This window comes from Paroedura picta, chromosome 2 (assembly GCF_049243985.1).
Source record: "Paroedura picta isolate Pp20150507F chromosome 2, Ppicta_v3.0, whole genome shotgun sequence".
Lineage (NCBI taxonomy): Eukaryota > Metazoa > Chordata > Lepidosauria > Squamata > Gekkonidae > Paroedura > Paroedura picta.
The window spans coordinates 120,247,638-120,262,368 of NC_135370.1; the positions used below are offsets into that span (position 1 = coordinate 120,247,638).

Sequence of the window (14,731 nt, forward strand, 5' to 3'; positions counted from 1 at the left end):
AAACAGTAATTTATTCTGTTCAGCAGTTGAACAGACGATTCTCTTCTACTCTAATTGCTCCCATACTCAACAAAGTTGATTGTACCAAACTGACAAATTGAAAAGAAATGTTAGTATCTGCTCCTAGTAATCTATACATAGTGTAAGGTCATCTCCTTGATTTGACTGAAATCCAACATGTTCAGATTACATGGAAGAAAGGAATGCTGTATCTGGTGTTGTAAGGATGTTGTGGAAATAGAGAAACACAAATGCTATATTGTGACATAATCATGCATCTTTCCTTGCCCTCGGCCCCCCAGCCGCACAACTAAAGATGACAGCAGGTGACAAGAAAATGGAAAATGTGGTGATAGCCTGTCCAAAACCTGCATTTGTTACATTAAAGGGAAAAACTCAAAACAGGAAAGCCTTTTTCATCAACCCAATAGCATCAACTGCATCAGGTACTTCCTTCTTTATGCATCTAGATAAATGGGACATGTGTTTATAAAGGCTATGTTGGGAACAATCTGATTAATGAGAGGAACAGTTAAGTGGCTAATAACTGAGCATCGTTTACTGGGACGTTTACACATGAAACTGCCTTAGACTGTTGGGATATTGGGTTATCAACGTCCCTACTAACTACTCTGACTGGCAGTAGCAACCTAAGAGACTTAAGGAGAAGCCTTTTACCTCACTCTTTGACCAGAGGGGCCAGGGAGGAGACCCTAGGTCCTTCCTAGCTCCCATTATCAGGGCTTGAAGGGATAGTTGTTCATTGCAGTGTGGTCCAACCCTAAGCGACCTCTGCAAACCTAACTGCCTAGATCTACTTATGGCCAATCTTTTGCTGAGAAGACTAGGTGTGTTCTGCTTCTCAAAGTGGCCATCACATTGTTCCCTCCAATGGTCATGGGTCAAGGTAATCATGCGACTGGCAGCTGGCCCATCAGCATTCTGGACAGAGTGGGTTTTAGCACGTGGTTACAAATACCAAGAAAAGCAGTAGCAGTTGCCATCACGTGCCGAATGTGATGCATGCATGCCGAGACCTGCATGTACTGGTTGTCAGGTACATGACCGCTTGCATGTCTAAAAGTCTGCCACAACTATTTATACCAATGGCAGCTGCAGCGTGAGAAAATTGCAGGCAGGCAAAATGGTACATAATGCTTTGCTGCCTGAGATAGGAAATCCCAACAGTGCCCCTCCAATTATACACTGCGTAATTGTCATATTACTGTTCCTGCCACCTGAGGCAGATGGCCTCCTCTTGCCTACACGCCGGCCCAGCGGTATGGAAGCAGGCCATCAGATTACCTTCCAGGACCTCATTCTCACAACAGAGTTCTAGGAGGGGTGAAACTCAGGGTCTTGCTGGGGGCTGTGTCCTTCTAATCAGCCATCTGTCTGGGCCCCTTTCAGGCTATCCTTCCTTGTGCTTCTCTCTCATCCCCCAGTATGGTTCTCACACCCTCTTGCCTCATTTGTCTGCCTCTTTCTCATGATCCCTGTCTCTGTCTCATCCTGAGCCAGGCGTGCTCTCTCACACAGCATCCACACCCCTATCTTTGGCCTTTCCCTCCACTTTCCCCCCATTTATTATTATTTTTTACAGAGGGCCATAAGCCCGTCTCTTGACTGCTTGCTTGGATGCAGGAACACAGCCAGAATTCATCTTTAAGCACTGAAACTGGACACCATTTTATCAGTGGGCTGGAATGGGAAACTGGAGCCTGGGATGAGAGAGTTGAATAACTTGAGCTTGTTTTCATTTCATGTTTAATTTCCTGCAGGCTTAGTTCAGCCTTTCCGCTTCTTCCACGAGCCTCCCAGGGTTTTATGGGAGAAAAGGGATCAAGATATATTACTTCTTGCATTGCTTTATAAAAGAAAAAATAATTTTTTTCCACCCAGGCTGTGATTTTGCTGCAGCCATGTTTGACATTTCCACCTTGCTTTCAAGAACTTGTCACATTCCAGGGTCACCACTGGAAAAGATTTTCATTAGCAGGCAGGGGCTCTAGGGAGAGATGAAGGTTCTTTGGCACTCAGCACAGTGCAAGGCGGCCAGTCAACAAGGTAAGCCCCAGGGTCACAAAGAGACCCCCCCTCCAAGCTTCTCTCAGCAGTCCCATTTTTCTATGGGGGAGAGAAACCTTCCTCTGGATAGCTGCAGGCAAATCCTCAGGGACTTGGAGCTACCTGTCCATGGATGTATATGATGGGTGCCCCTTTCAGCTGACACCCAGAGAAAAGAAGCAGACTGCAAAGCCTGGTAATTTGCCACTGAGATAACGTGTGAAGCAGCTCCCAAAGTCATAGAGGCCATTTATGTGGGTTCCAGCACTCACCTGTGCAAACTTCACTCAGCTGCCTCTGGCCTATTGCAGACCCTTTCCCACTCAGTCCCCTGCTTATCTAGTGAATATGGGTGCTCCTGCAGGGCACATATCTATTATTCATGATTGAACACTCACCCACTGAAGTAGCAGTGCTGTAGGAGAAGATTGCCTTCCTGACAGAAACCCAAAAGCCAGGCCTTTTCTACTGTACTGCAGAACTACTATGGCTGTGGGATGGTTCATCCTTTGCCATCATCGGCAAAGGCCTTGCTGTGGCACAGCCATTAATGTGCTGCTTCCTGTACCATTTGGATGAAGCCAATCTTGTGGAAAGGGCCCTCCATGTAGCTAGCTTCCTATGGCAGCGGCAGGGTGATCATCTTCTGTCTGCTAACAATAAGGTGAGAGTTGCCCTCTTACAGCTGTTCCAACTCCACCTAGGGGAACATACAAACTACACCTACTCTGAAAATCCTTCATATGGGGGCCATCACCATGCCAGGTGCCTACTGTTCAGAAGATGGCCACATCCTAGAGACAGCTTGGTGGAATGAAACCAGTGGCAGAACAGAAGGAGGCAATGGTTGAATCTATGTCTATGGTTACTGTTGCTCATCAGGCTAAGTGACTCCTGCAGCAGTTCCAGAGCTACTGGAGATTGGCCTGGCTTGCTCCTGGCTGCCAGCAATCACTAGGAGGAGATTTCCTTGTAAATTAAATGGCCAAGCATCCTCTGTCTCTACCCTCCCCCCCTTTTCCCCCTCATAACAAGCCTTTGAGGTGGATTGGGAAAAGAAAGAGAGGAATAGACAAACTGCATTTCAGGAAAAATTCACCTTCACTGTCTTTAGACACTAGCTGTGGAGATTAAAATCCAGAACTGCCAAATAGCCTCTTCAATACCTGGAAAGAGGTCAAATTACAAGGGGAAAAATCCTCACAACTGACAGTCCTATCATTTTTTTTTTTTTTTGTAGTCAGAGCATTACAATTTATCTTTGTGAGAGCTCTTGGCCAGATGTCTGGCTTCCACTCAGGTACCTTGCTACTGAAGTGTGAACCAAGAGAATGTAGAACTCAAAAAAGAGGAACTCTTGGATAATGCATCTTTTCTTGAGATCTGTGTCAATTTAACTTTGTGTCTAGATTCTGGCCAGGATTCCCCCCCCCCCCTACTGAAGTGCCTGATCTTTATTAGAAGAGATATGGGGGAAATAGTACCCTGGGCTGCTTAGGTCAGCGCTGCTTATATTACTAGATCTTTCATCAGCATTCAACATGGTTGACCATGAGCTGTTAGCTCGCCAATGCCAGGATCAGAGGAACTGCCCTTCAGTGGCTGATCTTCCTCCAGGATCGCGGACAGAAGGTAGCATTAGGAGAGAGCTCATCAAGCCATCACCAACTGGCTTGTGGAGTCCGCCGGGGGCAGTTCTCTCCCCAATAATATTCAACATCTCTATGCATCCTCTTGCTCAACTGGTGGGGAGGTTTGGGTTGGGTTGCCACCAATATGCTGATGACACCCAGCTCTTCCTCCTGATAGATGGTCACCCAGACTCTCCCCCAGAAAATTAGCTAGCTGCCTGGAAGCAGTGATGGGGTTGCTCAAGCAGAGTTATCTGAAGCTCAGCCTTTCAAAGACAGAGGTCCTGTGGCTGGGCAGGAAAGGTCCGGAAGCGTGCCTCCCCAACCTGGATGGAGTTCATCGATCAGTGGCCCACTGTGCCAGGAACTTGGGGGTGATTCTTGATGCCCCCATTCAATGGAGACTCAGATCACATTGGTAGCACGGATGGCATTCTACCACCTTCTCCAAGCCAAACTATTAGCTCCCTAGTAGCCCTGGAACACCTAGCCATAGTGATCCATGCAACCATCACCTCTAGACTGGACTTCTGCAACTCGCTCTACACTGGCCTGCCCTTATCCTTGATCTGGAAATTATAGCTGGTCTAAAACACAGCTTCCAGGATCCTCACAGCAACACCTCGGAGGTCCTACATCTAGCCCATCCTCTAACAGCTGAGCTGGCTTCCGGTCGAATTCTGGATCAGGCTTAATGTTTTGGTTATCACCTTTAAGGCCATACGCAGTCTGGGCCCAGTATACCCAAGGGATCGCCACTCTGCCTGCACCCCTCAAAGAGCCTTACACTTTACCACCTCCAGCCTCCTGGTGGTCCCTGGCCCCAAGGAAGTCTGCTTGACCTCAACCAGGGCCAGAACTTTCTGGCCCCCACCTGGTGGAACGAGCTCCCAGAGGAGATCAGGGCCCTGATGGAACTTGAACAGTTCCTCAGGGCCTGCAAAAAGGAGCTCCTCCACCAAGCATTTGGTTGAGGTTGATCTGAACCACCGCTTCCCAGTGGCCTCCCAAGCCTCCCTCCAACAATAATTACAGATCCGCCCAAACCAATGGGCCTCACTACAAGTTAATCCTAGTATTCTACTGTTCTACAATGTTTATTACTATCATTATCTTGTTATCATTGTTACTGTTGTTACCACATCACTATAACTGAGTTAATTGTACTGTTCCCATTTTATGTAAACTTCCCTGAGCCTTTGGGGGGTGGTATATATAGTAATAGTAATAATAGTAATAGTAATAATACAATATAGGATTTTGTGAATTTACACCAGTAATTTCTGCTTAGGCATTATCCAAGAGATGCATGAATTATTGGCAGAGATGTTCTCTAAATTTCCTTCTATCCTCTCACTGATTTTGCTTGATGTGTATAATACATGGTGCTTCGGAGGAAGATCATCCAGAGGTTGGACTGAGGTATTATCAGCATACACCATCCTCTGTTTATTTCATCCTCCAACGCAAGAACAGTGTCTGAAAGCTTTGGTTGATTTGATGCTATAAAGAAGGAAAGTAAATTCATACATTACAGAGATGATGGTTTAGTTTCCTCCAGCTCGGGAGGGGAAGAAGATTTCCTACCTCTTAAGGAGCTTCAACACACAGGCCAAGGGCACATATGCTCTCATCAAAAGGCAATCTAGAATATTATTGACAGCCATAAACGTAAAACTGGAAACCACTTTCACTTCTTAGTAGCCTTGAACCCAATTTGCAGAGCCTTTTTCTTACCTGTACTCGGGCCTCTGTGAGGTCTGTCCTCATGGCTAACTGTTCTCTGGCATACACATCTGGATAGTGAGTTTTCTGAAAGACCTTTTCCAGTTCTTCCAGTTGATAGCTGGTGAATGTGGTGCGATTCCGTCTCTTCTTGCCTTTGTTGCTCTCTGAATCAGTCTTGTCCATTGGGCTGGGAAGGTCACTGCTTGCCCTTTCTTGGGGGACCTTCACACCACTCTCTTTCACGCTGAGATAATTACCATCCATTCCAGAAGGATCTGAGCCTGGCTGCAGTTCAGCCTCTCCCAAGGAACTCTCTTTAGCTGTGTATGTGGAGTGGGGATGGGAATGGGCAAGGAGAGAGAAAAAACATAAAGCTGTGGATATATGGATTAGTTTGAGCTGGATTGATCCTAGCAGAAAGAAAACACTTGGGAAAAGCTGAAATGGGCACAGAAGGAGTAAGGAGAAAAAAGTGAGTCAGGAAGAGGGATTTTTAAAAAAGAGAAAGATAGAACCATTCGGCTTCAGAAGCAGCCGGAGACCAATAAAATAAATAAAGGGATTCTGTTTTAATGACTTAAGGAAGACTAGCTTTAGATTTCATATTGGTTAAGATTTTAAATTGTCTTGTTAGTTTTGCTGTGATTTCCTGTGCTGGAGCAGATTACTTAAAGGGCGCTTAGCATATGATAAGGGAATATTGTATATATCATTGTGGTTTCTACAGAGTAGTCTGTTGACTATTATTATTAATAATAATTGGATTTATATCTCACCCCTCAGCATCTCAGGTCAGCTAACAAATATAGTTAAAATACAGCATAACATACATTAAGAACATTATAAAACCATAATGCCCTTTAGGGGATATATTCAGACAGGCAGTCCCTGCCGATCTCGCTCTTTTCCACCGCTCCAGACAGACAAATGCTCTATCTCAATCTACCTCGCAAGACTGTTGTATGGATGCCCCCCCCCACACTGCAACCCCTGTGAAAGAGTCGTTCGACCCCAAAAGGGGTCCCACCCCCAGGTTGAGAACCACTGCCTTAAAGGTTAATAGCAGCATCTTAAACTTGATCTGGAATTCAACAGGAAGCCAGTGCAGCTGCTGAAGAACCGGTATTATATGGGTCCTCCATAATGTTGGAGTGAGGACCTGAGCAACCTCATTCTGAACCAGCTGCAGTTTCCAAAAAAAGGATAAGGGAAGGCCTGCATAGAGCATGCTACAGTAATCTAGTCTAAAGCTGACTGTCACATGGATCATGGTGACCAGGTGGTCTGGGGCCAGATAGGGTGCTAGTAGCTTAGCCTCGTGGAGATGGGAAAATGTCAGCTGAACTACTCTTGTGACCTGAGCTCCAGACTATAAACTGCACATTCTACATTTGATTTTGTAATGCAGTCTCACTACAGGTTCTGAAGAGACTGGGCTAGCCTAGGCTATCCAGGTTAGGGTCAATTTACCATTCTGTACCTTACATCTTTGTGTTTTTACTCCACAGACAAAATGGTGTCCTACCCTGGTTTAATTTTTGCCAGAACCAGTAGTTGTATGGGGGAGGGAGCTCTAATATTAGAGCTGATGATCCATGAAAAAAAAAAAACAGTCCATTCTTTCCCCACCCCTAGAGTCCTTCCCTGAGTACTATATACGTAGCTATACTTGCCCATTTTCAGTTCCGCACTGGGCAGCTCAGTGTGCCTGCTATACACAATTCAGTGTGAACCACTGCGACCCTGAGTTCATAGTGTATCACTGACATGCTATGATCCAAATGTCAGAAGGACCCACACAAATAAGTGATATTTTTCTATGTATGTCTGTATATTAAGTGAACTCATCAATTATGACACATTTGTGTTTGTCGGGATTTTGTAAATATTGTACTAATGGTTCTTATGCCACACAGTTTTCAAAAACAAGCCAAGCTAATGTTATCCTACAATAAAAATGCCTCCCAATATTGTAACCAAAACTGCCACTGTGTAGAAAGCTGGACTCATCCCCCATGTGCTTCACTTCTGCCACATGTTGAATATGAGGATCTTATTTATATTGCATTCATGTCCTTTTTTCATTTTAGCAATCATGGCATCCTTTTAAAAAGTTGTGAATATGGTAGTTTGGTGATGTGTTCCCTGCCAACCCATCTTCCAGAATAATACCTCCCAGGATTCCCTGTGAAGAATGGATGGTTTTTAAACTGGTCAGGTCTTGTGCCAATAAAGAAGTAAAAGTTCAGCACAATCTGAGCAGGCAGGAGACAAAACACATAGCAGAGACATTTTCTTCCAGAAATAAATGGCCAGGAGTAAATTAATTGGAACATTTTTATGAGTTTGGTTGGTTGGGAAAGTGACTGGTTGTTGTTGTTAGGTGTGAAGTCGTGTCCGACCCATTGCAACCCCATGGACAATGATCCTCCAGGCCTTCCTGTCCTCTACCATTCCCCGGAGTCCATTTAAGTTTGCACCAACTGCTTCAGTGATTCCATCCAGCCACCTCATTCTCTGTCGTCCCCTTCTTCTTTTGCCCTCGATCGCTCCCAGCATTAGGCTCTTCTCCAGGGAGTCCTTCCTTCTCATGAGGTGGCCAAAGTATTTGAGTTTCTAATACTGGCATTGGATGTGATTAATTGATTTATGTAGCTTTGTCTATTTAGAAATATTTATAGGCTGAGGGGACTTTTTACCTCACTCCATTTAGCAATAATCACAAGATCCTAAATTGGCAAGGAAGCAATACTAAGCATTTTTACTTAGAAAGGGACATTTTATTCAATGAGCTTACAAACAAGGATTGCAGCTTGTTTTTACTGCATTGTTTTCTGCCTTTGTAACCCACTTCCAGCATTACAATATCTCAGGCTTGAGATTCTTCTTAGGTTGCTTTTTGTTTGTATTGTTTCACAGTTCTTGGCCTTACTGCACTGTTCACTGATGTCTTATGCTGTCTCATCATTTTTTAAATTGTAATTTGCCTTGAATCTCAGTGCAAAAGACAGCCTATAAATGAAATACATAAAAAGTGTTACTTCAGAGAAAATGCAGATTTTAATTCTTGAAAACTGTAGTTCATTTGTATTTTTAAAAGTTATTTGGTTTCATTAAATTAATTGCAGCATTTTTGCTTGAGTTGCTGAATTACATTTTCATTGGTATTGGTTTCAGTGAGCAACTTTGTGCATGCAAAGCAGATGCTCTTGCACTGATCCCTTTCCCTATACATTCCTGTGTTCACTCCATGTCCCTGTATGCTCTATTTTCCCTATCTCAGCACCAATTTATTTTTATGTGCTAGGGCAGAGTCCTGTTAATACACTAGGGTATGCCTGTCATGGCTAAGATGACCCTTAGTTTAACTGGCTAAAACAAAATCCCCTGTCTTGAACCCTTTGGGGGGATAATAGCAGCTGTGGGCAGGGATTTTATCAGGAAATTGACATGAGAAATGGTTAAACTACCACAAACTAGCCTTAGCCATGACTGGTTTTAAGAAAAACTTGGAAAGGTCTTGGATCCTCAAGCTAGAATTATTGTTTCTTATCTGCTTTGAGGAAAGCAATATGAGCTACTTTGGGTTCCTGTAAGGGGAAATGTGGGGTATAAATGAAGTAACGAAACAAATCAAATCAATACATTGGATAGGCTGCTTGGTAGCCATGGATAATTTAGCCATATGGGTGGGTGGTATAAAAATCTAATAAATAAATACCTGTAGCATTTGGTCTCCCCACTCCAAGCCTGCAGCACTGCCTATCTGTATGTCAGCATGTACAAGTAAAACATTCCCCTATGCCTTTAAGAGAACAGAATAGCAAGCAAACAGAAGTCACTGCTTCTATAGAACCAAGTCAAATCTTTCCCCAAAACAATGTGCCAGCAATGCCATTTATAGAAAAAATAATAGAAAGACATGTCTAATAGCATATATCACTTTTGGGGCAACAGTTTTGCAGAACTCCATTAACTGGAAAATGTCACTATCTAGCAAAGTCACATTTGGGAGGCGAGGTTGTACTGGCTTAAGTGTGTTCTTGAATGTGAATCTTCTGTTCTACCATGTGACCAGTGACTTATGGAGTACCACAACATTCCTTCTTGTCCCTTAAGCTACTGAACATAGACATGAAACCACTAAGAGAGATCATCTAGACTTGTATGCCTCTCTTCTCCATGGCTTTCTACAGAGCTGGCTGGAATTCGAACCGAAGTCTGAGGTCACTAGAAGACTAGGTGAGGCTGCACAAATTGAGATATCACCTGTTGCAATCAGCCCTATCTGAAGTGAGCCTGTGTATCCTGTTAGACAGGAATGTAATGTGGACTAGTGAGCACTTTATATATTCTGAATATAAACATGAAATATGAAAGAAATACATATTATTTATTTGGGTAAAGCCATTGGTCCTGCAACCATTAAATCAGCAGTTTTAAAATTTGTATGTCTGTTTATGGTGCATGTTTTTTTTTTAATTTGTCATGTCTGCCAAACCATTAACTGTATAACAGCATTTACAGGAAAATGGTGTTTGAACTTGGATTCACACGCATTCCCTCCACATAGGTGGCAGCAATGTGCAGAGAACAATGGCTGGAGGGAGGGTTGGTCCCCATCTGCCAGCTTGGGTCCTTTTGCTGCCAGTGGAGGACGGTGATATGAAAGAATTATTGCAAGAAAGGGATGTGTGTAGGGATGTGTGTGTGTCTAACACATCGGGGAGGAATATTGGCCTGACCTTACTTTATTGGCAGTGCATGTTTATTGGCAGTGCAACTTATAGAGAAAAGATGAGCCCAGAGCTGTCTGCAAATCTCTGTTGCCGCAAATAGACTCCACGTTTATGCACCCCTGTGATTGTGGTTGAAGGCTGGCATAATCTGTGCCACATTCTTGGCTTTTTGATTTTTCTGACAGTATGGCAAGTGCCTTGTGGGTTAGGAACACTTCCTTGAATTCTTTTATATAACATATCCTGGACACTTGCTGGTGTTGATAGGATGCTAGATATAACAACCACAATTAATGTAATGTAGGCAGCCCAATTTCGTATGCAAACTTTCCTCCCCTTACTTCCGCCTGTATTACTATAGTGACCCTTTCATTATTTTCAGGCAGTCTTCTGCCCTTGCGTTCATGACATCAAATACCTGGAATAAGGAGGAACTTTGTGACTGACAGATTAACTGCAGTGTAAACTTCTTTGGCCTAGAAGGCACTTCATCTGGCCACCTGCTGAAGTAAACTCTAGTCCACAAAAGTGGCTGTTCCAATAACTCTGCTAGCTTTCATGAGGCTGCAAGGCCCTTCTCCATTTTTGCCATGACACAGCTTGCCCTATCTAGTCATTTGTTACAAGCCATTTTCCAGCCTATCACATTGTCGTCCTGTTCTTCTTTTGAGGAGCTCAGGGTAGCATACATGGGTAACTCCAGTGAAAACGAAGAAGTTGGTGAAATTGCTTTTGGTGCCAACAGAGCCTCTTCTGCCAGCAGAAGTTTTCATGGTCCCCAGCCCTCTGAGATACACATCACTGTAGCATGGGTATGCTTATTATCACACGTTTCTTCAAGAAAATCAAGGTGACATACCTCCCCTTTTATCTAACACATTCTGCAAGATAGGTTAGGTTAACAGCCATTTCATGAATCAGAAAGGTGAACAGGGATTTTTAAAAAAACACTTTTCCATCTATGGACTGAACTATCCCTGCACGGTTTTGGCCTCTGGTCAAAGATGAGATGCACAAGCAACAGAAGGAGGTCTTAGCAGTTATTCAAAACACATGTCACATATTACATATTACAAAAATGTATCTCTGCAACATTTTCCTCCATGGGTCTTTCTACAATGGGTAGGAAAAAGTAACACTGGAAGAATTCTGATTCATTAAGGGACTAAATGTGTTTTTTTTAAAGTAAGGAGCCAAAGAACCTGTTGAGATGTCCCACCTTTGAGTGCTTCCCTTAGGTAGCTGCGATGAACTTGCAATATTCATGCACCTTGCCCACTGAATCTCATCCAGCCCTAGGAATGTATAAGATCTTGCCTCAGCTGTAGACACTCAGCTCTTTTGAAAACCTATGCATGAGATGGCCTGGAAACAAATAATAGTAATAATGAAAGGGGGGGGGGACCAGACATGCAATGTAATTTCCCAGCTCCTCCTAAACACTTTTGAAAATCTGGCTGCAGGAGAACCAGTTTGAAGCTGTTGGCTTTGTGCTTTGAAAAGAAAAAAAATATGAGCCTTATTTTGATGTCTGAAGGGAAACAAAGTTCTTTTGAAAATCTGGTTCTGTGTGCGTACATGGGAGAGACAAAGAGAGATTAAAGGATACTTTGTGGAGTTCAAAGGAGGAACAGTGGTGTGTGTTCTTCTGGGATTAAGGGAATCGCCAGGAGCAGGCCTTTATGGGGATATTTCCTAGCATGTGAGAGCATCTGGAAAGTGTGAGCTACTAGATTTCTTCAGCAGGCTAATAAAACTTTCATCATATATACACAGTTGCCATTGAAGCTGGTAGTTCATTGATGCAACATGGCTGTATGGCAGCTTTTACAGGGTAGGAATAAGTTAGCTTTGATAGTTGGTTGTTTCTTTATACCTGTTTCTCCTAAAACACCTGCATGAAGGGATGTGTGTGACTTTCATTAGCGATGACCGGAATTAACTATTTCTGGCCTCAGTCCAGGCAGGGCAAGAGAACACTGTAGGGATGGGCATGAACCAGGAAAATGTGGTTAAATTCAGTTTGTGGTTTGTGACATGCCTTTTTGCGAACCATGAACCATTACAAACCTTTAGATGCTAAACAAACCAGTTTGATTCATGTGGTGGTGGAATAGCTAGAGAAACCAAAATTTCAGGGGATCTCCAGCTAACTCTCCTTTAAGTTTGGTGTCGATTTAATGGGGTCCAAGTTACAGCCCCCCATAGAATATGCCCCCGGGAAAGTGCTTTCTGGGGCAGATGCAGGTTCAGGAGTGTATAGAGCAGATTCTGTGCAACTCAGAGACACCAAACTCAACAAAGATCTATGATTGCCTCTCCTCTAGCTGCCTTTCAAGTTTGATGAGGATTGGATTTACAGGGTCCAGGTTACACCCCTCCCCCAAGAAGTTGCCCCCATCTTCCATTGTTTTAAAAAAAAAGCAAGGATGGAACAGAATTAAAGTCCCAGAGAATCTGTACAGTACAAACTGGGGGGGGGGAGGGGGGCATTTTGTCCCAGCCTAGCAGAGCCGGGACCACTGTGGCAGTGCAAACCCAACAGGGCTAAGATCAAACCAGGAAATGATTTTGGGGAAAATGTCATGGCCAGATTCAAAAGTGTATAGAATGGACACCTTGAAAGCTACACACATCAAACACACAGTGAACCCTACCCTGCCACCTGCTTCTTTTCAATCTCTTCAAGTTGTAGGTGGATTACACTTCCGCGGTCCCAGTTATGGACCACAGAAGACGGTCTCCCATATTTATACCCTGCCATTCCTCCTAGGTGGGAATACCTTTGTGTAAGGTGACCAGATTTTAACATTGGTAAAGCAGGACACCATTGACTGGGGGGGGAGGGTCTTGATTAAAAATTTGGTCTATATGGAGCAACAAAAAGTTTCTTAGAACACAAATATAGTATTGTAATATATATATTTAAATTTCAACATAAGTACAATTTGCCAGGTGCCCCCAGATGTCCCTCCAAAAGTGGGACACTCTGGTCACTTGTGTGCCATGAGGTGAAAGTGAGGGCCTCCACCCCTGGGCACCATACTCATCCTGCCATCCTGCTGGATCCTCACCAGGACTCTCAGAGCCTCCTTTCCCTGATCTGTTCTTGGGGCTCTTCATAGACTGACCTTATAAACCAGCAGTTGCTAACACTCTTCAGAGAGGAGGACTCTGACAACAGTGATTTAAGATAGCAGAGGGTAAGCTCACAGTTCAGAGACATTTCCAGACCCTCCCCAGTGACCTGTGTGTGGCAAAATGTCAGTAGTGCCACACCCATATCTGGAGGGGTGCAAATCTCAACACTTGTTCCTCTCTGCCCTCCAAAGTCACCTACATAAGGTGCACCCAATTATGTTGATGCCAGAGGAAAAAGTGGTTGCCAGTGGGAGGAGGAAGAGGCCCATGTTCTTTCAGCAGGGAAAAGTGGTGGAGGAGCAGGGGGCACCTCCAAGAAATGTTCCTCGCACACAAGTTGCTGTGGGTGGGACATCAAGAGGCCAAAAGGGCTATGTGGAGGTCCCAGGAAGCAGTCACTCACCTCATCAGATCACCAACCTTTCTCTCTCATGGGTGACGTAGCCTTCGCCAGCTGCAGTGACAATGGACAAAGCTCAGCTCTCAAGAGCACAAGGCAGAACTATACACTTCATAGGAGACCTCTGGAACAGCCAGTTGGACTTTGGGGACATGGCCCAGGTTCCAGAAGGGGACAGTCCTGCCACTGGGCTGCTTCATATACATGGGTACATATGCAGACCACACAGTGCAACAAATTGTCTCGTGATATAGAGTAGCCTGAGGGAATGGGTGGTTAGCAGTAAAATCATTTGTGGCAGTAAAATCATGGACACAAGCACCAACTTGCTGACAAAGGTAAAACTTGTACACCTGAAGGGTATTGTCTGCCTGGTGCACATGATTCAAATGGTGGTGAAGAATGCTCTAGGGCCAGGGAGCACTGTCCAAGCCACCTGGAACACTGCCTCCCCCCCCCCTCAAGATGAGGGCCTTGCTCAAGAATTGCTGGTTCCTGGCCACCCACTTCTCATGCAACATCAAGTTTGCCTGTCTGCTGCATGAGAGGCAAAGGGAGGAGAAGGAACTCCACCTACACTAGGATTGCATGTTGGGTGGAGCAAAAGAATGTGGTGCAGGATGTCATCTCCTCCATGACCATCCTGCATGGGAAAGAGGAGCTCAGCATCAGCTCCATTGACGGCCTGACCCTCTCCCAAACTGTATGTGTCCTCAAGCCTTTCCAGGGGCTTATCTGCACTGGATTTTTAAGCTGGTTGGGTTCAGATAAACAAAAACCTTCTACACTTGATACTGATTTTCAGTCAGGATTTTCCCCTTCATCTGCGCAAGTGAGCACTGACCCTGGATTTAAACTACTTACTCCCCAGCATATCCAAGATACTTCCTGCTTCATCAGGGAGATGCAAGCCCGTGGCACACTATTCTGGGTGCAGATGGGCTGCTTCCTTTGGTTTTTCCCCTCCCTACTCATTGCAGCTGTGTCTCCAGCATTGATGTTGTGCTGAGGTTTCTCCTGACTGG

At 44.4% G+C, this 14,731-nt stretch overlaps 1 protein-coding gene across 4 annotated transcripts in view; it reads right to left on the minus strand.

Moving 5' to 3' along the window:
* Positions 1–14,731, minus strand: part of ALX4 (ALX homeobox 4) — a 114,936-nt gene that overhangs the window by 25,835 nt on the left and 74,370 nt on the right. For 3 of the 4 annotated variants that reach the window (XM_077322240.1, XM_077322242.1, XM_077322241.1), the window contains one exon: positions 5,436–5,746. In XM_077322240.1, the coding sequence (XP_077178355.1) occupies positions 5,436–5,746 (311 nt within the window). Of the gene's footprint in view, positions 1–5,435; positions 5,747–8,223; positions 8,880–14,731 lie in introns of those variants that run through there. The other variant, XM_077322243.1, reaches the window with a different exon arrangement.